General features: G+C 44.7%; 1 protein-coding gene across 1 annotated transcript in view; it reads left to right on the top strand.

The window, feature by feature from the left end:
- The window catches only part of LOC135550441 (gamma-aminobutyric acid receptor subunit alpha-3-like), a 151,824-nt gene extending 130,013 nt beyond the window's left edge, over positions 1-21,811 (top strand). The window contains exons 7-10 of the mRNA XM_064981235.1: positions 4,175-4,318; positions 6,795-6,947; positions 12,345-12,550; positions 20,202-21,811. Of these exons, the coding sequence (XP_064837307.1) occupies positions 4,175-4,318; positions 6,795-6,947; positions 12,345-12,550; positions 20,202-20,543 (845 nt within the window). The 3' untranslated portion in view covers positions 20,544-21,811. The remainder of the gene's footprint in view (positions 1-4,174; positions 4,319-6,794; positions 6,948-12,344; positions 12,551-20,201) is intronic.
- The last annotated feature ends 2,058 nt before the right edge of the window (positions 21,812-23,869 follow it).

Genomic DNA, 23,869 nt, shown 5'->3' with positions numbered 1-23,869 from the left:
AACTTCTTCACAACAGTATCTCGGGCCTGCCTGGTGTGTTCCTTGTTCTTCATGATGCTCTCTGCGCTTTTAACGGACCTCTGAGACTATCACAGTGCAGGTGCATTTATACTTAGACTTGATTACACACAAGTGGATTGTATTTATCATCATTAGTCATTTAGGTCAACATTGGATCATTCAGAGATCCTCACTGAACTTCTGGAGAGAGTTTGCTGCACTGAAAGTAAAGGGGCTGAATAATTTTGCACGCCCAATTTTTCAGTTTTTGATTTGTTAAAAAAGTTTGAAATATCCAATAAATGTTGTTCCACTTCATGATTGTGTCCCACTTGTTGTTGATTCTTCACAAAAAAATACAGTTTTATATCTTTATGTTTGAAGCCTGAAATGTGGCAAAAGGTCACAAAGTTCAAGGGGGCCGAATACTTTCGCAAGGCACTGTATCACTATGTTGCCAAAAAAGTTCAAGACTTATTGTTTCTCTTCAATAAAATGCATTCAAAACTATTTTCTGCACATTTCTGCTACTTTCTTAGGCTATTCCAAGTGTTATTTCTTGCTAAAAAAAATGTACGTTTAAACCTATGCAATACCTTCAGCAATAATAATAATAAACCTCTACTTTAGTATAGAAAACAATTATGACAGGTGTGTTGTAATAAAAATGAGTGGTGTCCACTAATTAAATGTAGTCTTTCTGCATTGTGAAAAGGGAAAACACAGATATTTACAAAGTTTGTGATGAATGACAGGTTGTTTCTTCATGCAAACTAGATTTGGGTTTTAAAATTCAATTAAGCTGCTTTATTTTAAGTGTTTAGTGAAGGCATGTCATTTTTTACCCTTAGGACAAGGGGAGTATATAGAATGCCAAGACTACACAAGGGTTAAAGCATCAGACATGCTCAGTGCATATATAGTTGTTGTGTCCGCTTTGGGTTGTGTGTGTCTATATATGGAAAAATAAGTTTAAACATATTCGAAAGAACAGGATGACTCTCGGTCAACCAAGATTATAGTCGGGGACAGCCCTAATACAAAGAAATACAAGAAAAAATGTGTGTTTCTGTGTGTGCGTGTGTTTCTGTGTCCCCTCACAGTCCCTGACTTTCTATGAGATGTTGTTTAATCCGTTTTTAAATGGTAATTAAGCTGATGCTTGAGCAATTGGAGATGGAAGGAGTTCCATGCGATCATGGCTCTGTATAATACTGAGCATTGCCTTGAATTTATTGTGGACTTTGGGACTGTGATGAGACCCCTGGTGGCATGTCTTGTGGGTATGTATGGGTGTCTGAAGAGACCCCTGGTTGCATATCTTGTGGGGTATGTATGGGTGTCTGAGCTGAATGTTATTTGATCATGCAGACAATCTGGACTATGTCACAGTCATTTTTCTCATAATAACTAAAAGAGAAGCAGTTAATCTTTCGTCAACCAGGAAAGACTGGAGTGCATGTTGTTGATGTTAGTTCTGTAGTTGCAGTTAAGGGCAAAGATGCTGCTCTGTTTTGAACCAGCAACAGCTTTGCTAGGTCTCGCTTTGCTGCACTTGACCATATTAACAGACAGTAATCAAGATGGGACAGGACCAGTGCCTGACATTTTATTTATTTTCATTGCAAATGCCATGTCACAAACATAATGTATACTGAACAAAAATAGAAACACAACATGCCACAATTTCAAAGATTTTACTGAGTTAAAGTTCATATGCGAATTTGTTTTGGATTTGGGGACTGTGAATGGACCCCTGGTGGCATGTCTTGTGGGGTATGTATGGGTGTCTGAAGAGACCCCTGATGGCATGTCTTGTGGGGTATGTATGGGTGTCTGAGCTGAATGTTATTTGATTATGCAGACAATCTGGAATTTTCGTCACAGCAATATTTCTCATAAAAACTAGAAGAGAAGCAGTTAATCTCTTCAGATTAATTAGTCAATTTAAATTCATTAATTAGGCCCTAATCTATGGATTTCACATGACTGGGAATAACAGATATGCATCTGTTGGTCACAAATACCTTAAAAATAAGGTACAGAGGTGGATCAGAAAACCAGTCAGTATCTGGTGTGACCACCATTTGCCTCATGCAGCGTGACACATCTCCTTCGCATAGAGTTGACCAGGCTGTTGATTGTGGCCTGTGGAATGTTGCCCCACTCCTCTTCAATGGCTGAGCAAAGTTGCTGGAACTGGAACACGCTGTCGTACACGTTGATCTAGAGCATCCCAAACATGCTCAATGGGTGACATGTCTGGTGAGTATGCAGGCCATGGAAGAACAGTGACATTTTCAGCTTCCTGGAATTGTGTACAGATCCTTGCGACTTGGGGCTGTGTATTATCATGCTGAAACATGAGGTGATGGCGGCGTATGAATGGCATGACAATGGGCCTCAGGATCTCATCATGGTATCTCTGTGCTTTTAAATTGCCATCGATAAAATGCAATTATGTTCGTTGTCCGTAGCTTATGCCTGCCCATACCATAACCCCACCGCCACTGTGGGGCACTCTGTTCAAAACAATGACGTCAGCAAACCGCTCGCCCACACGAGTCCATACACATGGTCCACGGTTGGACGTACTGCCAAATTCTCTAAAACGATGTTGGAGGCAGCTTATGGTCCAGAAATAACCATTAAATTATCTGGCAAAATCGTGTTGTGTGACAAAAGTGCACATTTTAGAGTGGCCCTTTATTGTTCCCAGAACAATGATCGTGCTTTTTAATAGCTAAATGATATACCACACCTGTCAGGTGGATGGATTATATTGGCAATGGAGAAATGCTCACTAACAGGGATGTAAACACATTTCTGCACAACATTTTAGAGAAATACGTTTTTTTGTGCATATGGAACATTTCTGGGATCTTTTATTTCAGCTCATGAAACATGGGACAACACTTTACATGTTGCATTTATATTTTTGTTCAGTGTACATACCTTTTATTCTCCCTCCCTTCGAGCTCTGAACCTTTCATATTTTCACATTCTGAACATCGTATTTGTTTTGTCTCTCCAGAATAAAAAATAAAAAATAATAATTTGGCTGAAGATATATGACGCTATACTCTGCATAAAGTGGATCTCAGAGCCAGACAGGTTGCCATGCAGATGTAACTACAACATTTACATGCAGTTTTACTCATTTCAATTTCTATAGTTTCCTGTCATGGCGCCCTTGTCATGTTGTTTTCTTTAGGATTGTATTGAGCAGCGATATTTAGGTATGCTGCATTATCCTTGCAACTGGTTATGGAGACTTGTATTCTTGACATTATGCAGCCATGCAATTCTGCATGTACTGTGCATCCAGAGAGAAGTGAAAGATTGTAGTGAACGATTTCAAAAGCCTTGAATAACAATGGAAGTGTTTGACATAGTTGACCTTCTCTGGTGAGCGAAGCTAGGAGTCTGACCACACCGAGTAGCTCCTTTACAAACACACAGAGCCATAGAGGACACACACGATGACAGAATAATACCTTTCATTACCAATTACAATTGTAATAGATGAAGACACATACAAGTAGATGAATTAACTATTATAATTAATAGTCTCCCATGAGAATAAAACTATAACTTCTCTGTGGCTATCAAAATGTAATTAGCAAACCTCAGGCTGATGTATGAATCATGTTATTGGGCTCAGCTGGGGGTCTCTTCTACTGTAAAGTGTGTGTGTGTGTGTGTGTGTGTGTGTGTGTGTGTGTGTGTGTGTGTGTGTGTGTGTGTGTGTGTTTCTTTAATGCTTTTTAACCTCCTTTCCCTAAATTTGACCTTGTGGATTTCAAAGCCTATTTATGACATTATTCCTCATGCGGATGTACCTTGAGTTCAAGGTGCCAAATTTATAAACTGATCAAAACACTGCCTGCTTTTATTAAACTCTCATTGACATGCATTTATTCAGATCAATGCCGCCCCCCCCCCCCCCTTCTTATAATCTTTGTTTGATGCCATCATCAGAATCAGCCAATGGTAGCACTGCTGAATTATGGAAAAGAGTGTTGTTCACTCATTGGAAACTGCCATTTAGTACTGTCATTCTTTGTCTCTGCCTCTACCCGTGTGTGTGTATATTTGTCCATCTGCACCCTGTATATCTGTCCATCTGCTCTTTCCCTCTCGCTCCCTCGCTCTCTCTCTCTTTCTCTCTCAGATGCGTATACCAACAATGAAGTTGTCTATATCTGGACCAAAGGAGACGAAGATTCTGTAGTCGTAGCGAAGGATGGTTCAAGGCTAAACCAGTATGATCTACTAGGCCACGATATTGGGAAAGAATCCATGAGTTCCAGCACAGGTACACTTACAACCTGCCACTTTTCATAGTAACATGCAGTTCCAGCACAAGTTCTATTATGCCATATGATCAAGGCATTGACACTGAGACAACATCAGAACAAAGGTTATAACTAATGGAACATCTGCTTTGAATTTCTTAAGAAAGTCTCTCTTTTCAGCTGCTGGCATGCATGACAATTTGGATGAATTAATTTATCTCCCTTTTCCATTTTCCTTTGTACACCGTTGGCATTTACTTACAGATTCCATTTGTGTCTTTTTGTTAAGTAATTTATCTGAGTTGCTGTACAAGTGGCTGCCTCATCGATTGGTCTCTGCTAGTGTTATTGGGGTCAGTGAGGTCTCACCACTGAAAGGAAGACTTGCTGAGTTTGGGGGAAGGAGGGGCCCGCTGATCACTGAATGCAGTGGCTTTCTTATAGGCTGGTGGAGAGAGACTGACAAACTGTCCTGTTATCCAACACTTCGCCTGTGAACAAAATGTGAAAATTCAGGGTAGATGAAGTGGCGCCTCCAATTTACATGGTATTTAATCTAAGAAGACACAGGCACCCTGATTTCAGATTGAACACACATTTGATCTGCACAGTTTTAGCAAGTATTTTAAATGGTAGCCAAGAGCAAAAATGTTCAACTTGTTCAGCGGTAAGATAACAATTCTGCAGTAGTAGAGAGATAAGGAGCCTTGGAGCAGGAGGGAGAACTCCACTTTTCCTCTGATTGAGCTCTGGTCTGGAGTCCATTTGAATTGGCACTAAATTATAGGAAATTCTGTCGGCCAGCACAGTTGATCAGCCATTCATTTGATCTTATTCTGATTTCCATAGCAGCTGTGAAATCCCTTTATCTACAACACCCACAATTTTTACAGTTTTGTCTCTCTCCTCTAAGAGAAGTGTCAACCTGTTTTTACCAGGCACAGACTGCTATTCAAATCAGGGAAGTCATTTAAGTGGCCTGCTTTCTAAAAAGGCAGGTCCCCGTGAGAGACAGATAATGACTAACCTCTACTTAGTCACTGTGATGCATTAGGTCCCTTTGTTTTACTACTGTCACTGTCTCAGTCTGGTTTCATGGCTGCAGTGATAGAGGCAGGCAGGGTGAGGCCGATAGGAACTGATAGGGTTGTACCCTGTGCATAGCCCCAACAGAGTAGGTTGTGTTGGAACAGTCCTTTGTGCACATTCCTTGTGACACCACAGAGACGCCTCATACTGACTCACATTAGTGACACATCACTGACTCACGTTACTGCCTTCAACCACAGAATGTGAGATCAATCTGAGATACCACAATGAATCTTGTACCACAGGGTTTTCTCAGTATTTGTGGTACATACTGGACATACAGGCTTCAGGATAGGGAATATTGGTTATTTTAGCGCTATTTACTTTTCCTGTCTTACCATGTCAATAAGCATAGTGTCCATGTGTCACCTCATCTCAGCATGTACTGTAGGAGTGTATCTGTCATCCAGGAAAGGTTCTCAGCACATTGGTGGCTGTGGATCAAGGCAATGTTTTTAAAACACAGTAGTCGCGAGATGACATATTTAATAGCCTGTCATACTGTATCACATATTTCTCTTCCTAAGGAGCTGAAGCCACACAGGTACAGTAGGTGTGCTACTCTCAGCCCTATCACACACACACTAGCTCTTTTTGTCGGCGTATTACTGCTGCCAAGGGCAACAGATCTAATCCGGACCAACAGTGGTGGGAAAACCAATCTTTGCCTTTAACAACCTAGTCTCGCGTGGCCATACGTCGTTCAGTTGGAGGTCTGGACAATTTTCTATTAGCCAAAATAGTTTGAATGGTCTGCTGGCTCCCAACGGCAAGATTTTGATTGGATGTTGCATTTCAAGAACCCTCCCCCACATGGCCGTTGGTGCTGCGTGTAATGTTCGTTACTGTTTTCAAACCGGGTAGGAGACATTTTGCAGAGATTTGTTACCTATGATAGTTTGTAACGTTGCAGAAGATGGCAGAAAACCTGGAGGAAAACGTAATTATGTTTTGCCAGAAGTGGGCTCTATATTCAAAATCGGCATACATAGGTTCCTACCCCTATTTAGCTATTTTTCTACCATGGACTTCCCCGGGAAGCCTGGTTTTTGACGAGGCCGTTATCAACCAGACACTGTGGTACACAAGCTATCAGTTAACATCCACTCACAAAAAGACACTCGGCTTCCCACACTCGGCTTCCCACACTCGGCTTCCCACACTCGGCTTCCCACACTCAGCTTCCCTTTGCTAGCATGCATGCCACTGTATTAAAAGGTTCCCAGTGCTGTGCTAGCATGTATTCAACTGTATTTACTTTCATAAATATGGTTCTGAATATTTCAGCAGGGTGCTTGTGTTTATCTGGACTGAACATGAGCTGTATTAATAATTCATGTCCTCTGCATCTTTCTCTCTCTCTCCCCCTCTCTCTCTCTGTCTCTACCTCTCTCTCTTCCCCCTCAGGAGAATATGTAGTGATGACAACGTATTTCCATTTGAAAAGGAAAATTGGCTATTTTGTGATTCAAACCTACCTCCCGTGCATCATGACTGTCATCCTGTCTCAGGTCTCCTTCTGGCTAAACAGAGAGTCGGTTCCCGCCCGCACTGTATTCGGTGAGTGTCTTCCACTATCTTCTTAACCGTATTCGTTGAGTGACTTCCCCTTAACCGTATTCGCTGAGTGACTTCCCCTATCTCCTTAACCGTATTCGCTGAGTGACTTCCCCTATCTCCTTAACCGTATTCGCTGAGTGACTTCCCCTATCTCCTTAACCGTATTCGCTGAGTGACTTCCCCTATCTTCTTAACCGTATTTGTTGAATGACTTCCCCTATCTCCTTAACTGTATTCGCTGAGTTACTTCCCCTATCTTCTTAACCGTATTTGTTGAATGACTTCCCCTATCTCCTTAACTGTATTCGCTGAGTGACTTCCCCTATCTCCTTAACCGTATTCGCTGAGTGACTTCCCCTATCTCCTTAACCCCAAAATGCACTTAGCAAGTAACTGAACCATTCCGACAGTTTGGAGTGCTGTTGTTTAAATTATGAAGCTACATCAAAACAAGTGTTCAGCAGCGGCAGCTTACGCATTTGTGGAGCTGCTTTTGTTCACATCATCAGATGCATTCAGTAAATTGGCGTGCCAGGGGAGGGTATAAAAAGTTAATCTTTGAGAAGTTGTGGTTCACACAGCGAAGTGTAAAAAACAGCTTGGTGCCCATGTTGGCTCTGTTGAGTCTTGGACAGTGATTCATTTGGGTTTAAAACTGTTCTTGGATCACAGGATTGACCTGTAATTAACTTGGCCACCGCAAAACCACCTAATTAATTACAGATTAGCGCCAGCAAACTTGGAAAGGAATTAACTTGGAGAAAGTGAGGCTGTTCACCTCCAGGGACGGAGTGATACAAAGAAATGATGCAGTTGCATCTCTCGCGTCGGAATATTGAACGTGCTTTGCAGAAAATTTAAGCCAGCCAAGTTTTAAGACATTATTGCTTATTGAGCTCTTGCTAACTTTGGCAAGGTGTCTGGCTTTGTCAACACTTTTTGTGGGGCAGACGTATCAGGTGCAAAGCACAGCTGATCCTGCCAACATCGCTATGGAGACTTAGGAAGGGTGAGATCCTGCTTCCTCTCTGATGGAGCAGAATGAAACATGAGCTCTGACAAATTGAGTTGGTAGACTAGAAAGAAATGGCAGCCTATTCACGCTTCCTGGAAATGATAGTAACAGAAAAGTTGTGCTCAGCCCTCCAAAGCAATGTCGAGGTAAATAATGAAAACAGTCAAACCTCCAGTTGGAGAAAACATTTCCCAATCTAGGCCTAAAACTTTCAAATTGTAACTGAAGCTCAAGAAACACCAAGAAAATGAAGTATATTATGGTCTGCTGACACATACTGTATTATTGTAGGCTAGTAGTATAACAGTTTGACTTCAAATTATGCAGAAGAATTGGCAAAGACATTTTGTTTGTTGTTACAGCTAGCATATGCAACTTTAATGCACAGACCCACACAAACATGAGTCACTAACACACCTACAAATGTATCTGTGTGTCAATCATACAGCTTTGATATTTGACAGGTTTCACCACAGCTGATCTTGTGGATGACACCCGGCCACTAGCTATTTAAACTGTGACTAACCGTTCTGGAAACATGACTAATTGGACAAATGGAGTCATTGAAAAACATGAATCTCACTACCTAGCGCCTTTCATGTAAAGAGGTCAGCCAGCATATGTTTCTTCTAATCAGTTTACCCCACACTCCAAAATAAGAGCGTGCGGCACATTGTTCCCCCTCCACTCTCTCCTCGTTTATGGAGACCCACGGCTTCACCTCTCAGCCTGCCATGAGGACTGTGTCATGGCAACCCAAAGTGCCTCCCCTGCAGTAAGAGCAGGCCTCCGTTTGGCAGCTAATTAGTGTTTGAGATGAGAGCAAGGCAGGGCATGCAGTGAAACGCAGTGGAGAAATACACTGGCTAGCCACTATGATTTGGTTTGATTTGCTTTGCATGTAAGGTGAAAAAAAAGAGGAGTTCACATACTTACAGCCATGTGAAAATGATCTGGTAAATGTCTCTGTCACAGTCCCCTCGCCTCAGATTCTCCATTCTCACAGTCCCAAACTCTCACTTGTTATGGAAGTGCACAAAGGCACAAAATTGTTTAAAGGACAGGTGTGGAGTTAATGAAAGTGAGAATGGCCTCAGGGCACAGGACTGGTCCAGGTAAACAGGGGTCCTGCTGTTAGCTGGGAGGAGGTTTCAGATTGAGACTGTCCTCCCTGACTGGACAGTCACTTTGACTGCTTTTCACAACCCGCCTCTGATAACCTCCTGCTCTCTGAGCCATCCACAGGGCTTTAAAACTGTCTAAATGTTTTAGGAAAAACTGGTGACTTGTCTCTTATGAAGAGCAGCCAATTCTCCAACCTACATTTATGAGTATGAGCGGCTCCCGGGCACTGTTCGAAAGATGATATTTAATCAATAATTTGTTCCCTTGCGGGTGGCCTGGTTGGAGGATCTGGCTGAAATGACCTGATATTTTTTTGTGGACAATCCCGTTTGTAATTTTCTCCTTCACCCAAGTGTAATGTATGATTTATGGTGTGAGCGGACGTATTACACAGTGGACACAATACAATCTCCAGTGACGATGGACATTGGTCCATTTATATTTTTTAATTGCCTGATCTTTTTTTAATATGGGGAGATTGGATTTGCCAATTGTCTTCAATTTTCTTCAACTTTAGCACTGACTAATTATTAAATGATGCCATATTTTACTCATTGACGATGCACATTAAGTATAAGCAATTCAGGGCAGTCTCAATCCTACCGATTCATAACAGTTTTTAAATGTAGTCACCTAACAAACATAGTAATGGGGCTAGTTATACCTTCTGCATAAATCAACAGTAAGACCGTAAGTTCACGTTTCTTATTTAGAAGGTGGGGAAATGAGTTGACCTCTTCAACTGCGCAATGTCCATTTTCTGAGCCTATATTTTCTTCTAACAGATGCGGCAAGTGGGAACAGCTGAAGTGGAATGATTGCTTATATCGGCTTTGATGGACACCCATTCTCTGCTCTCATCTCATTTCGTTCTTTAAATTCCCGGAGACGTAGAATACAAAAGCCAGTGGGCACAATGACCTATAAAAGATTCACATTTCACACAGCAATTGATTTATCCTCTAAAATCTTTTCCTGTATTGTAATTCAAATCTACATTGGGCCTGACACACAGTAAGAGTATTGCACAGCCACATGTGGAATGTTTCTGTGCTATGTCTTCTAGCTGCTGGTCTAGATGGACAAATCTAATCAGTGTCTTGGTCTCAGTGTTTCTGTTTCAACATTTTGATTGCCTGTGTAATGACATCCGTGGTGGCAGGGGATTTTTCCTCAAAGCTTTTAAGTGTCAAACAATGCCAGGAAAGTTCAATTAAATCTCATTGTGGATATGATGGCTGTGTCACACTGTCAGACATGATGGAGGTGGTCAATACAGCCTCCAACACAATGGATGTGGTCAATGGAGGAGGTCTGTCCAATTACTTAACGCCTACAGCCTCTGGTAGGTTTCTCCCCTACCCACCATCATGGACATTGTGGTAGTTGGCATCCCTTTCCAGCTGCAGGTCACAGTGTGCTCCTCACATTTCCACGAGGTGATCAGCCAGCAGGGTTTCCATATCAAGTGCAGCACCACTCTGCCAGGCTGCTGCATCTGTTCCAAAGCAGTCCCTTCTCTCTCCCATCCACCCATGGCTCCTCTTCCCCCTATGAAGTGGCTGCTCCATGTTTCTGCAGACAGATGGCAGGGGACTGCCTAGCTGCCTGCGCTGTATCAATACAGGGATTACAGTGTATCGTCAGACAAGCTCAGCGGAGCTCTCCTGTGGGGCGACTCCAATCCGCGGCTCTGTGAGACTTAGGGAGGCGGTGTAGTAGAGGGCATGGACAGATGTTAGGCAGCTCTGGAGCCACGGATGGAGAGGTTAGATTGTAGCTGCATCTGAAACACTAACTCTGTTATCTGAATTGGGAATAAAAAACATTTTTACAATCAGGTTTTTATTATTTTTTTAAGGATATACCTATGGAGAACTGTAAAAATGTTGCTACAGCCCTGAATTTAACTGGTGTTATCGACAAAAGCTCAGTGGGAGAAAGTTCAAGACTACTTTCTGGAGGACAATCCTACTTGTCTCCTAAGTGGGAAAACACGTTTATCAACTTTCAAAGCAACATAACTTCCCCCCAAACTGTAGTGTATGATATAGCCGTTTTAAACTCTGTGTCTGTACTTTTATAAAAATGTAAATACAGCTCTGGAAAAAATGCAAAATAATTAGTTTCTCTGGTTTTACTACTTATAGATATTTGTTCGGGTAAAATTAACATTTTTGTTTTATTCTATAAACTACTGACAACATTTCTCCCAAATTCCAAATCAAAATATTGTCATTTAGAGCATTTATTTGCAGAAAATGACCACTGGTCAAAATAACCAAAAAGATGCAGTGTTGTCAGACCTCGAATAATGCAAAGATAATAATACAAAAGTTCATATTCATAAAAAAAAAATAATACTCATGTTTTAACTTAGGAAGAGTTCAGAAATCAATATTTGTTGGAATAACCCTGATTTTCAATCACAGCTGACATGCATCTTGGCATGCTCTCCACCAGTCTTTCACATTGATGTTGGGTAACTTTATGCCACTCCTGAGCAAAAATTCAAGCAGCTCTGCTTTGTTTGATGGCTTGTGACCATCCATCTTCCTCTTGATCACATTCCAGAGGTTTTCAATGGGGTTCAGGTCTGGAAATTGAGCTGACCATGACAGAGGCTTGATCTGGTGGTCCTCCGTCCACACCTTGATTGACCTGGCTGTGTGGCATGGAGCATTGTCCTGCTGGAAAAAACTATCCTCAGAGTTGGGGAACATTGTCAGAACAGAAGGAAGCAAGTTTTCTTCCAGGACAACCTTGTACGTGGTTTGATTCATGCATCCTTCACAAAGACAAATCTGCCTGATTCCAGCCTTGCTGAAGCACCGTGGGGGGTGTCATCACCGATCCTCCGCAAAATTTCACAGTGCGTGCGAGACCTGGAGAGGCGTACAAGCCATTCTCCCAAAACCATCTTTCCTCCCTTCCCCATGCATTGCCCTGGCTTTTAAATATACACTATATATTCAAAAGTATGTGGACACCCCTTCAAATGAGTGGATTCAGCTATTACAACAAAAATGTGGAATAAGTCAAGGGGTATGAATACTTTCTGAAGTATGTCAGGACACCCTGTGACACCATGTACTGAATGTTCAAGGATGATGCTCTTTCTTTCCATGACACACAGTTATGTTTACTGTTGTTCAGCCCAATTGGGTCTGTGTGTACTGTACGTGTGTGTGTACAAAGTATGTTTGTCAATTAATACACTCTCTCTTTCCTTTTGCTTCTGTTATTTTTGTCCCCAGGGGTCACAACAGTTCTGACCATGACAACCCTGAGTATCAGTGCCAGGAACTCCCTGCCCAAGGTGGCCTATGCTACAGCTATGGACTGGTTCATGGCAGTATGCTATGCCTTTGTCTTCTCCGCCCTGATAGAGTTTGCCACAGTTAACTACTTCACCAAGCGCAGCTGGGCATGGGATGGGAAGAAGGAGGCCCAGGAGATGAGGGTGAGTTCTGTAGCTATGGTATGCCTTTGTCTTCTCCGCCCTGATAGAGTTTGCCACAGTAAACTACTTCACCAAGCACAGCTGGGCATGGGATGGGAAGAAGGAGGCCCAGGAGATGAGGGTGAGTTCTGTAGCTATGGTATGCCTTTGTCTTCTCCGCCCTGATAGAGTTCGCCACAGTTAACTACTTCACCAAGCGCAGCTGGGCATGGGATGGCAAGAAGGAGGCCCAGGAGATGAGGGTGAGTTCTGTAGCGATGGTATGCCTTTGTCTTCTCCGCCCTGATAGAGTTCGCCACAGTTAACTACTTCACCAAGCGCAGCTGGGCATGGGATGGCAAGAAGGAGGCCCAGGAGATGAGGGTGAGTTCTGTAGCTATGGTATGCCTACAGTACATGGAGGTCGTTTCAGTACTTCAAAGGTTAAAACAGGATAATGTAACTGCTCACACATCCCGTAAAAGCCCTGCTCCCTCTTTGTGTGCTTTGCTGTTGTTGTGGAGAAGTAGCTAATCACAACTGTCTCCATCCTCATTAATCTGCTATATGTTTATTTGTCTCCTGCTTGGCTCGCTCCTCGGGTTGCTCTCTCTCTCTCACTCTCTCCCTCTCTAGAGTGGAGTGGCATTTTGCTCATTCTAGATTATATGCTCTCTATCTATCCTCTACTGATAACCTCCTGAAAAATGAGCGTATTCAGAGCTAATTGCTCAGAGATACGGCGAGGGATGCTGGTCAGAGCTCTCATATTGTTTTGTAGTGGGAATGAGGAGAAACACTGAAAGAAGGTTCTATCCCAGCCTCCTGGCGATTGCAGCCCTGGGTAATCTGTAAAGAGATACTTTATTTATTCATTAACAACCCCACAGAGGAGGATCTCTGTTCCTGGACACAACAGAGTGTGCAGCAGGGGTGGGGGAGGACAACTTCCAGAGCAGGTATCCTGAGCACAGAAAAATCATTGTATATCACACACATACAGTGCATTCGGAAAGTATTCAGACCCTTTCACTTTTTTAACATTTCGTTACGTTACAGCCTTTTTGTAAAATGGACAGGATTTTAGAAATGTTTGCACTGAAAAATAATTTACATAAGTATTCAGACCTTTTGCTATGAGACTCAAAATGTTGCTCAGGTGCATCCTGTTTCCATTGATCATCAGTCCACCTGTGGTAAATTCAATTGATTGGACATGATTTGGAAAGACACACACCTGTCTATATAAGGTCCCACAGTTGACCGTGCATGCTAGAGAAAAAACCAAGTGGAGTTTGCCAAAAGGCACCTAAAGGACTCTCAGATCATGAGAAACAAGATTCTCTGGTCTGATGAAACCAAGATTGAACTCTTTGGCCTGAATGCCAAGCAACACGTCTGGAGTAAACCTGACACCATCACTACAGTGAATCATGGTGGTGGCAGCATCATGCTGTGGGGATGTTTTTCAGCGACATGGACTGAGAGACTAGTCAGGATCGAGGAAAATATGAACGGAGCAAAGTACAGAGAGATCCTTGATGAAAACCTGCTCCAGGGCACACAGGACCTCAGACTGGGGCGAAGGTTCACCTTCCAACAGGACAACAACCCTAAAGCACACAGCCAAGACAAACCAGGAGTGGCTTTGGGACAAGTCTAAAATTCTATGATTGGCCCAGCCAGAGCCCGGACTTGAACCCGATTGAACATCTCTGGAGAGACCTGAAAATAGCTGTGCAGCGACGCTCCCCATCCAAACTGACATGAGAGAAACTCCCCAAATACAGGTGTGCCAAGCTTGTAGCGTCATACCCAAGAAGACTCGAGGCTGTAATCACTGCCAAAGGTGCTTCAACAAAGTATTGAGTAAAGGGTCTGAATACTTAGATTTTTTTTATCATTTGCAAAAAATTCTACAAAGCTGTTTTTGCTTTGTCATTATGGGGTATTGTGTGTGGATTGATGAGAAGAAGAAAAAAACATTTCATCCATTTTAGAATATGGCTGTAAGGTAACAAAATGTTAAAAAAGTAATGGGGTCTGAATACTTTCTGATTTCACTGTACAAATTAAAACAGTGAGAATCATACATAGTCACACTGTATCTCATACACAGAGACACGTACAGCACATAAACCCCAGTGTAACTCACACACACAGACACACTGAGAGAGACAGTGCGAGATAGTGATAATTAAGGCATGGGGTTATATGAGGATCTCATTAAACATTGTGATTTTGACACTCAGGGTCCGCAAAAATGCTAGTAGGCATTTTGATGCTAGAAAAGTTAGGAAAGTTTGGGTGCAATCAGGTGATGTGTTTCATGTGAACAGCTGTTAGGATATTAAAGGGATATTTCAGGATTTTGGCAATAAAGCCCTTTATCTACTTCCCCATTTTTTTGTCTCTGTGAGCAGTTTCAAGGAAGTTGAGAACTAGCGTAGCCCAATTGCTAACTGCCGTTAGTGCAATGACTGGAACTCTGATAACTGCTAGCATGCTAGTAGATACCAAAGCCTTCCTGTCATTGCGTTAATGTTAGATAGTATTGGCTCCTGAAACGACCTCTAACTTCGTTCATACTGGATGCAGAGACATGAAAATGGTATCCATTTGTTCATCTGACTCTTGCCAAAATCCCGAAATATCCCTTTAAAAGTAAGTGGTGAACTCCTGGGAAGTTTTTAAAATGGAATATCTGAGACTCGATTGACAAGTCTAAAGTCTACTATTTAATGTGCTTCTGTCAACCCAAGTCAATATTAGTAGAAATATCTTAGGCTTTCAGTCACTGCAACAGACGTTTACCGTGTCACAAATCTATTTTATAATATGCGGAGTATGAAGGACTCACAACCATCAGTTAAACACTCTTAAGTTCTTTGTAAGTTGACTGGATGACAGACACCATGGCGTATTGCTGACATGAAACCTTTCTGTAGTCACTGAGCGACAGATGGTTATGTGAATTACAATGCAGTAAGTGGAGGAAGATTTGTCTTTGTTGCTTTGTCTTAAAGGCAGCAGCAGCAGGATGTCTGTCCTGTTTTCTCTGGGCTGTGCTGAACAGGCAGTTTGCGGTGATGGATACGTGAGGGTAGGGGTCACTCAGGGAGCAATAGCACACCCATCACAATCCCTCACTAATAAAAGCTTCAGGAGAGCTGCTGGATGAAACTCTTTTCTTGATCCTCGTTTAAGCTTCACAGGGGAAGATGTGTGTATGAAGCGAGTGTAATCAAAAGGCCGTTCCTCAGAGAGAGTGGAAGGTCTCTTGGCTGAGTGTCCTGTTGGGAGTAGCACCCCTGTTCATCAGAGGCTGTGGCTGCAGCCTTCTCCTGATGGGGCCAGATGGTGACCCTATTGGCATGGGGCCCTGAGAAGAGCCTCTGAGAGGCTGTGTCTCAGTTGAAGCGGGGAGTGAGGAGCCAGAGGAGGGTCGATGTTAGGTAATTTACCTCAGTGGCAGTGGAGCTCCTCTGACTCTCAATGCTGCCCTTTTTAGTCCGATGTGTCCTGTGAGACATGCCAGCCATGTGGGCCTGGACGGCAGTAGCAGCAGCACCATTCATGCAACCTAATGAGGTTTCTCTCTGAGAAATGAGACCCAGGGCGTGATAGTCACGGGTACAGGCACAGACAAGTTAGTCAGCTTTCTGTGATTATTGACTCATTGAATTACAAAACATATATTGGGTTGGATTTCCATGACATGATAACATTTTGGGCATTAGCGCAGGGGGGAAGCAGAGCTGACCTTGATTAGGGATTTGAAAGCCTGTTTAATTAATGCTGGCTGACAGACAGACTGTAGCACACACTGCAGTGATGAGGCTGCGCTGCAGTCAGGTCTATGTGGGGACCAGCCACCTCTACAGCTGTCATCGTTCCCAGCAAGCCAGGCCACCTGCGCGGACACACACAAATACACACACATATACATACACCTACGGTATACTGTACTCTCACACACGCACATGCAAACACGGACACACACAGATAGACACTTTTTCCCCAAGCCATGTCCATGCACACACGTCTACTCTAACTCCAAAAACTTTTGTCACATACTCACACACACATTGGGACACACTTATAGCCCCAATATGTGCTGTCACACCCAAGCACAAAGGCTGCACGTACAGACACGTACAGTACACACACAGAGCGCAGAGACATGTATTGGTACTCTTAGCCATAACCCATAAGGCACCTGCTCTCCGAACACAGACACAGAGAGACACTGTAAGACACAACCGACTCTGTTACCCCTGCATACACTCACATTGGACACAAACACCCCCACACACTCACATACACACACAAATGCACAGGCAATGTCTCCCGACACTCAACACTCAGGGCCAAGGGGCACTCATATACACACACACACAAACACACTAAGGAGTCTTCATGCCCCAAGCTAGCCGAAAGCATTAATATAATCACACAAAGTTTGTCTGCCCTCAAGCAATTTTGGTGTACTCTTGTGTATAGTGGCACACAATGTTTTGAAGAACATTACTTTCTAAACAAAGCCCCATACTATGGTTGCCTCTGCCTGTATCTCAGACTACGTAAGTCAAAATGATATTATGGAGTCCCTCGCCACTAAGCTGATTGGCAGGTGTGTACTAGCAGGGCCTTGTATGTCAGGGTGGTAGGCTGAGAGCAGACCTGATGCCAGGGATAAATGAGCTTAGGTAGCTGTGGTAAAGGTCATGAGACGCTTGTTAATAGTTATCCCTTACTCATGCTGATCTAAGCTGTGATATAAGGGGCCCGGGGTGTTGTTGGATCAGGAGGAATCAATACCCTGTGAAAGCCTCAGGGCGTCCAGGGGGCAGCAGTCATCACCACTAAAAGACTCCCTCTCCACTGATATTGGCATGAGATAGAGCCAGAGTGCATGCCCAGCCTGGGCAAACAGAGCCCTGGCCCAGCACTGGCAAACAGAGCCCTGGCCCAGCACTGGCAAACAGAGCCCTGGCCCTGCCCTGGGAAACAGAGCCCTGGCCCTGCCCGGGGAAACAGAGCCCTGGCCCTGCCCGGGGAAACAGAGCCCTGGCCCAGCCCGGGGAAACAGAGCCCTGGCCCAGCCCGGGGAAACAGAGCCCTGGCCCTGCCCGGGGAAACAGAGCCCTGGCCCAGCCTGGGGAAACAGAGCCCTGGCCCTGCCTGGGGAAACAGAGCCCTGGCCCAGCCCGGGGAAACAGAGCCCTGGCCCTGCCCGGGGAAACAGAGCCCTGGCCCTGCCCGGGGAAACAGAGCCCTGGCCCTGCCCGGGGAAACAGAGCCCTGGCCCTGCCCGGGGAAACAGAGCCCTGGCCCAGCCCGGGGAAACAGAGCCCTGGCCCTGCCCGGGGAAACAGAGCCCTGGCCCAGCCTGGGGAAACAGAGCCCTGGCCCTGCCCGGGGAAACAGAGCCCTGGCCCAGCCCGGGAAACAGAGCCCTGGCCCTGCCCGGGGAAACAGAGCCCTGGCCCAGCCCGAGCAAACAGAGCCCTGGCCCAGCCCGGGGAAACAGAGCCCTGGCCCTGCCCGGGGAAACAGAGCCCTGGCCCAGCCCGGGGAAACAGAGCCCTGGCCCTGCCCGGGGAAACAGAGCCCTGGCCCTGCCCGGGGAAACAGAGCCCTGGCCCAGCCCGGGGAAACAGAGCCCGGCCCAGCCCGGGGAAACAGAGCCCTGGCCCAGCCCGGGGAAACAGAGCCCTGGCCCTGCCCGGGGAAACAGAGCCCTGGCCCAGCCCGGGGAAACAGAGCCCTGGCCCAGCCCGGGGAAACAGAGCCCTGGCCCTGCCCGGGGAAACAGAGCCCTGGCCCAGCCTGGGGAAACAGAGCCCTGGCCCTGCCTGGGGAAACAGAGCCCTGGCCCAGCCCGGGGAAACAGAGCCCTGGCCCTGCCCGGGGAAACAGAGCCCTGGCCCTGCCCGGGGAAACAGAGCCCTGGCCCTGCCCGGGGAAACAGAGCCCTGGCCCTGCCCGGGGAAACAGAGCCCTGGCCCAGCCCGGGGAAACAGAGCCCTGGCCCTGCCCGGGGAAACAGAGCCCTGGCCCTGCCCGGGGAAACAGAGCCCTGGCCCAGCCCGGGGAAACAGAGCCCTGGCCCAGCCCGGGGAAACAGAGCCGGGGAAACAGAGCCCGGGCCCAGCCCGAGCAAACAGAGCCCTGGCCCAGCCCGGGGAAACAGAGCCCTGGCCCTGCCCGGGGAAACAGAGCCCTGGCCCAGCCCGGGGAAACAGAGCCCTGGCCCTGCCCGGGGAAACAGAGCCCTGGCCCTGCCCGGGAAACAGAGCCCTGGCCCAGCCCGGGAAACAGAGCCCGGCCCAGCCCGGGGAAACAGAGCCCTGGCCCAGCCCGGGGAAACAGAGCCCTGGCCCAGCCCGGGGAAACAGAGCCGGGGAAACAGAGCCCGGGCCCAGCCCGAGCAAACAGAGCCCAGACCAAGCCCGGGCAAACAGAGCTCTGGCCCAGCCCTGGCAAAGAGAGCTCTGGCCCAGCTTTGGAAAACAGAGCCCTGGCCCCGCCCGGGCAAACAGAGCCCTGGCCCAGCCCTGGCAAACAGAGCTCTGGCCCAGCCCTGGCAAACAGAGCCCTGGCCCAGCTTTGGAAAACAGAGCTCTGGCCCAGCCCTGGCAAACAGAGCCCTGGCCCAGCTTTGGAAAACAGAGCCTTGGCCCAGCCCAGGCCAATAGAGCCCTGGCCCAGCCCAGGCAGGATCACAGACAGACAGACAGACAGACAGACAGACACCAAACAAAACCAAACCAAACCATTAACCCCTGTGTTAGCCCCCCCTGACTGGCCTGCTTATCCAATTGGATTGGCCAGTTCTCCTTGATGTTGTGGTTTAAGACAAAAACACATCATAGAACCCTGGTTGTTCTATCCCATTTGCCCTATTAATACATGAATCAGCACCTTGTTGATGCAAGTCTGGCCATACTAATGTAATTCAGCATATGAATGTCTCAGCTGTAGGTATATTTCTGACATATGAAAAATGATCTAAGAATTTCCTGAGGTAGGATTTTGAGACCTAAAACTGTTCCCAGCCCATCTGTTTTATATCCCCTTGGCTTCATTCCTAATCTATGGCCTATATACAGTACAGCCCCAGTCCTCAGAGGGTAGTTTGTCAGGTCTGTTCACAGGTGAATTGATTCATCCTGCTCTGCTCTTATCCTACCTCTAATTCTCCAGTGCCACCAGCCTAGACAAACCCTGCCCACTACTCTGCTCTGCCCCATTTCTTTCAGTGGTTCAGAAAATAACAAGCCTCTCTGAAATTAAACCATAATATTGCCCATAAACCTCTGACCTGTGTAGGCCATGCCCTGGGGTGATCCTATTCTCACTGTGATGTATGCATATTTTGTCAGGGAGTCTCATGTGATTTGCCACTTATTGGAGCGTAGATGCGTAATGTTCTATGACCCTGGCTGGTAGGGCGACAGCCCCGATCCCTACACTAGGGCCTTGAGTTCTTTCAGCTTAGCTCCCAATGGTGCAAAATATGGATGTTATTATGTTCCCATCATGCATCTTGAGCATCATTGCACCCCCAGTCAAAACAGTCTGAGGTAATGTTGCCATTTTGAAAACAAGGCCTTTGTTAGGTTTAATGATCCAGCCCTGATTCTCGCAGTTTCTCTTCTCTTTACAGAGAAGAGAATCTGCCTCCCTTTCCAAAAAGGCCAATAACACATTCAACATTGTCGGAACTACCTACACCATCAACGTGGTAAAGGACCCAGGTTTAACCACCGTCTCAAGGAGTGCCACCAGAGCGACACACCACCACCACCACCACAGCCACAAAGTCCCGAAAATGGACGACTCATACGTTGAAGCCATAAAGTCCTACAACCGCGTCAGCAGAGTGGACAAGATCTCACGCATCATCTTCCCGGTGCTGTTCTTCATCTTCAACCTGGTCTATTGGGCCACGTACATCAACAGCAAGCCGCGCGCCATCCTCTCCCCCAGGTCCACCACCCACAATTAGAGTCTCCCCGACAAACTATGAGGCTGAGGTGGCAGGAGGCCAAGAGATCCACGACATTTTATTGTATCATTGTTTTGGACTTCATTTTGATATTTGCAAGTCTCAATAGGTCAAAGACAAACATTCTCTTAGATTTGTATGTACATAGTCAAACTATAAATGCTCATTTGTTGTTTCCTGATTATATGTTTCTTTGATAGAATAGACGGATGGTGTTTTGGATATGCTTTCTCTTCACTCTGGCATGATAAGGGGGGAGCATGTGTTTGAATCCTTCATGTTAGCTCATTACAGAGGATCAGGCCCTGGTGCATCACACACACACACACACACCATTCACTCTGAATTGTCTCAGAATGCAGCAAGGAGAGCCATTGGCTTATTGTCGCTATGGTGGGCTCTTATAGCCAGGGGCAGCCTGTACAGTTCCATTGGAACATCATTAATAATCCTCAGTGTCTGCCCTTCTGCTAGCGCTGAATCTCAACAGACCCAACGCAATATCATCTGGAATTGCTTTTGTGTCCTATGGGCCTGCCTGTGCATTTTCCAGTCCAGTGACTTTTATTGTTTTAACAGGCTGAGTATGCTCAAAGAGAAAGAAGCCGTGTGCCTTTTTGAATACCCACATCTTTAAGATAAAGCTTTTGGCACACGCAAACACACACACACACACACACAAGCACACTGGTGTCCATATGGTTTGGTCCTGTGTGCGGAAGCTCCCCCTTCTCTTCCTCCTCGTACAGCCCATGGTCACCGGTGGACATGGTCAGCGAGGGTAAAATCTCTAAAGCTTGGATGAAACATAATCATAATATGACTGATGCAGCATTATAACATTTTCTCTGTGTACATTGTCATGTATTGGCTTACAGTGGTCAGCCTCTGTCATAGTATTCGGACACCATTACCTCAGACTGAAGTCTAATATAGATAACAGTTCATTTGTATAGTAAGGCATTCATTGGGTAATTTATTCAACCATGTTCTATCTATAGTAAATATTCTTGACTTTTCAGTTAATAATGGATGTTTTCTGATGAAAGCTTTGACCCTTGTGCCTGTTCGTGTTGTTTTTTTCTCTCCATGGGATTATGATACAAGTTTGAGGCCCCGTTTAGAAAAAGACAACTTGTTTTTTAAGATACCGTTTTTTTCCATGTTGTCATTCCCATTCTATATATTTGGTTTTATTTGTGTGTACAGGGATGGGCAAAAATAAAATAAAAATACAATTGCATAATACATTTTCAAAATACCATAAAGATCAATGTATCTTAAACTACAAAATACTTCAATTTTTTTTATGTATTTAATTAAAATACATGTATTTTGTATTTTAAAATAAAGAAATATATTTGCAAGTAGTTGGCCCGAAGAGCAATAACATTCTCAGTAACGATTACAGAAACATTTTACTTGCTATAACTGTAATATGTTGTTGTTACCTTAGTTGAATACACTGACTGTAAGTCACTCTGGATAAGAATGTCTGCTAAATGACCAAAATGTATTTATGAAAATGAACATGTCAAACGGAACTGCAAAGCACACTAGGTATTATTATTATCCTTGTGTTGGGCGGAGCTCATTATAATAATACTCAGCATGCTTTTCAATTGTCCATTTTTACATTTACAATTATATTTAGTTCATTTAGCAGATGCACTTATCACACCATAGTGCCATCAGACTTCTGATACCAATTCAGGGGAGAAGGGGCTACAACATTGTGAACCGCTATAAAAAAAAAATGGTATAGAAAAGTATTTTGAACTTAGAAAATACATATTACAGCTCTCAAAAGTAACTTCTTACAAAATACATTGTAGAGTAGTTCAGCCCAGTGTAATACAAATGACAAAATACTCAGAAGTGTTAAGGTAAAATATGTTGTGCTCAAATCATACAGCCTGTACATGGCGATGATAATAGCCGCTGTGAAAGTAATGACGTTGCACAGGACTTTTCCCATGGGCTTCCAGGGAGTTCTGTGAGTGCTAAGCAGATGACTTTTCCAGAACCCCAAATATGATCTCAACCATCTCTCAAACCAAGACTATGTTCAAAGGAGAAACGCCTTTCAAATGGATAGAATGCGAACTATTTTATTGTGACTTCTCTGAAAGTGTGTTAAAAACACAAACCATGTACAATGTATCAAACATATGCATGACAATCTGTACATGTGGAAGTCTGCAACCTCCAGTAATGCTGTTTGTCATATTGAACTGTAAGGCCTTAGTATCAGTGTTTCAGTTGCTAACTAAGATACTGTGTAGTATTCCATCTCTGTTGGAGCTGGGGGTTTGTCCTTCTAGCAGGGCCAGGGGTTGATAGCTACAGGAAGGACACTTATCATCATGAAATCGGATATGGAATATATTTATATATGAATACATACATAGTAAATATATTTATGCTAATTAACACATGCAATATAAGACATTATATACACGTTATATATGGTATAGCCTATACAGTATCGTGGGTAGAAAGCAGTAGAGAAACAAATAGACACATGAATACAATATTTAAACTAAGGGCAAATACTTTAATTACAACACAAAATAGTAATTTGTGAATTTTGTAGATTGTGTGAATCCAACTGTAATAGAGCGTTTGTGAAATATAATTAAGTCAGGTTTCCTATTGATCAGTATTGCAGTCTTACTGTACATTCAGCTCTAAAACACCATCAATGCTATGGGAGATTGACGTTGGTGTAGCCCAAAGGCCGGCAGATGGCGATATTGAGTCGTTTTATCTTAACGTCCAAAGGGAATGTATGCAGCCGGTTCTATACTCGTATCCCTCGTGGACCGGTTCGAACATAAAACATTCTCCATTCAGGCTGCAAACTTGATTTAATGACAAGAAGGCGGGATTAAAACATGGAAAAATGTGCATACTTTATGAAATACCATTTTCCAACACCATGCTACTTCCTGCGATCAGACCAAGGGTAAACAACAGATTGCTGCAACTTGATTGGCTGAGCACTTTGGGCTAACATGGGTGATGCTTGGCGTCTGACATCTTGGCTTCTTAGCAAGATGAATACTTTGCATGCCCTTTTCATACCTAACTGAACGAGCAGATGCCTTGTCTACAAGTGTTGCTGCTCTACACCCTGTACTCTGTTCTCCATTCTAACTGCAGGGAGTGGAGACCTCCACAAAGAGAGCTCCCGGATCACTATGGACTCTGGAAGTAGCTCTCTTTACTGGTCATGCTAGTCGTTGCAATCCCATGTTGAAGTGTCTCTCCCCTGCCTCTCAATGACAGGACCCTGGGTGTTGGAGAGCCATTTCTGTATATTG

This window comes from Oncorhynchus masou, chromosome 12, assembly GCF_036934945.1.
Source record: "Oncorhynchus masou masou isolate Uvic2021 chromosome 12, UVic_Omas_1.1, whole genome shotgun sequence".
NCBI lineage: Eukaryota > Metazoa > Chordata > Actinopteri > Salmoniformes > Salmonidae > Oncorhynchus > Oncorhynchus masou.
Note: the sequence above shows the minus strand (reverse complement) of the source record. Positions and strands in the feature narration are given on the sequence as shown.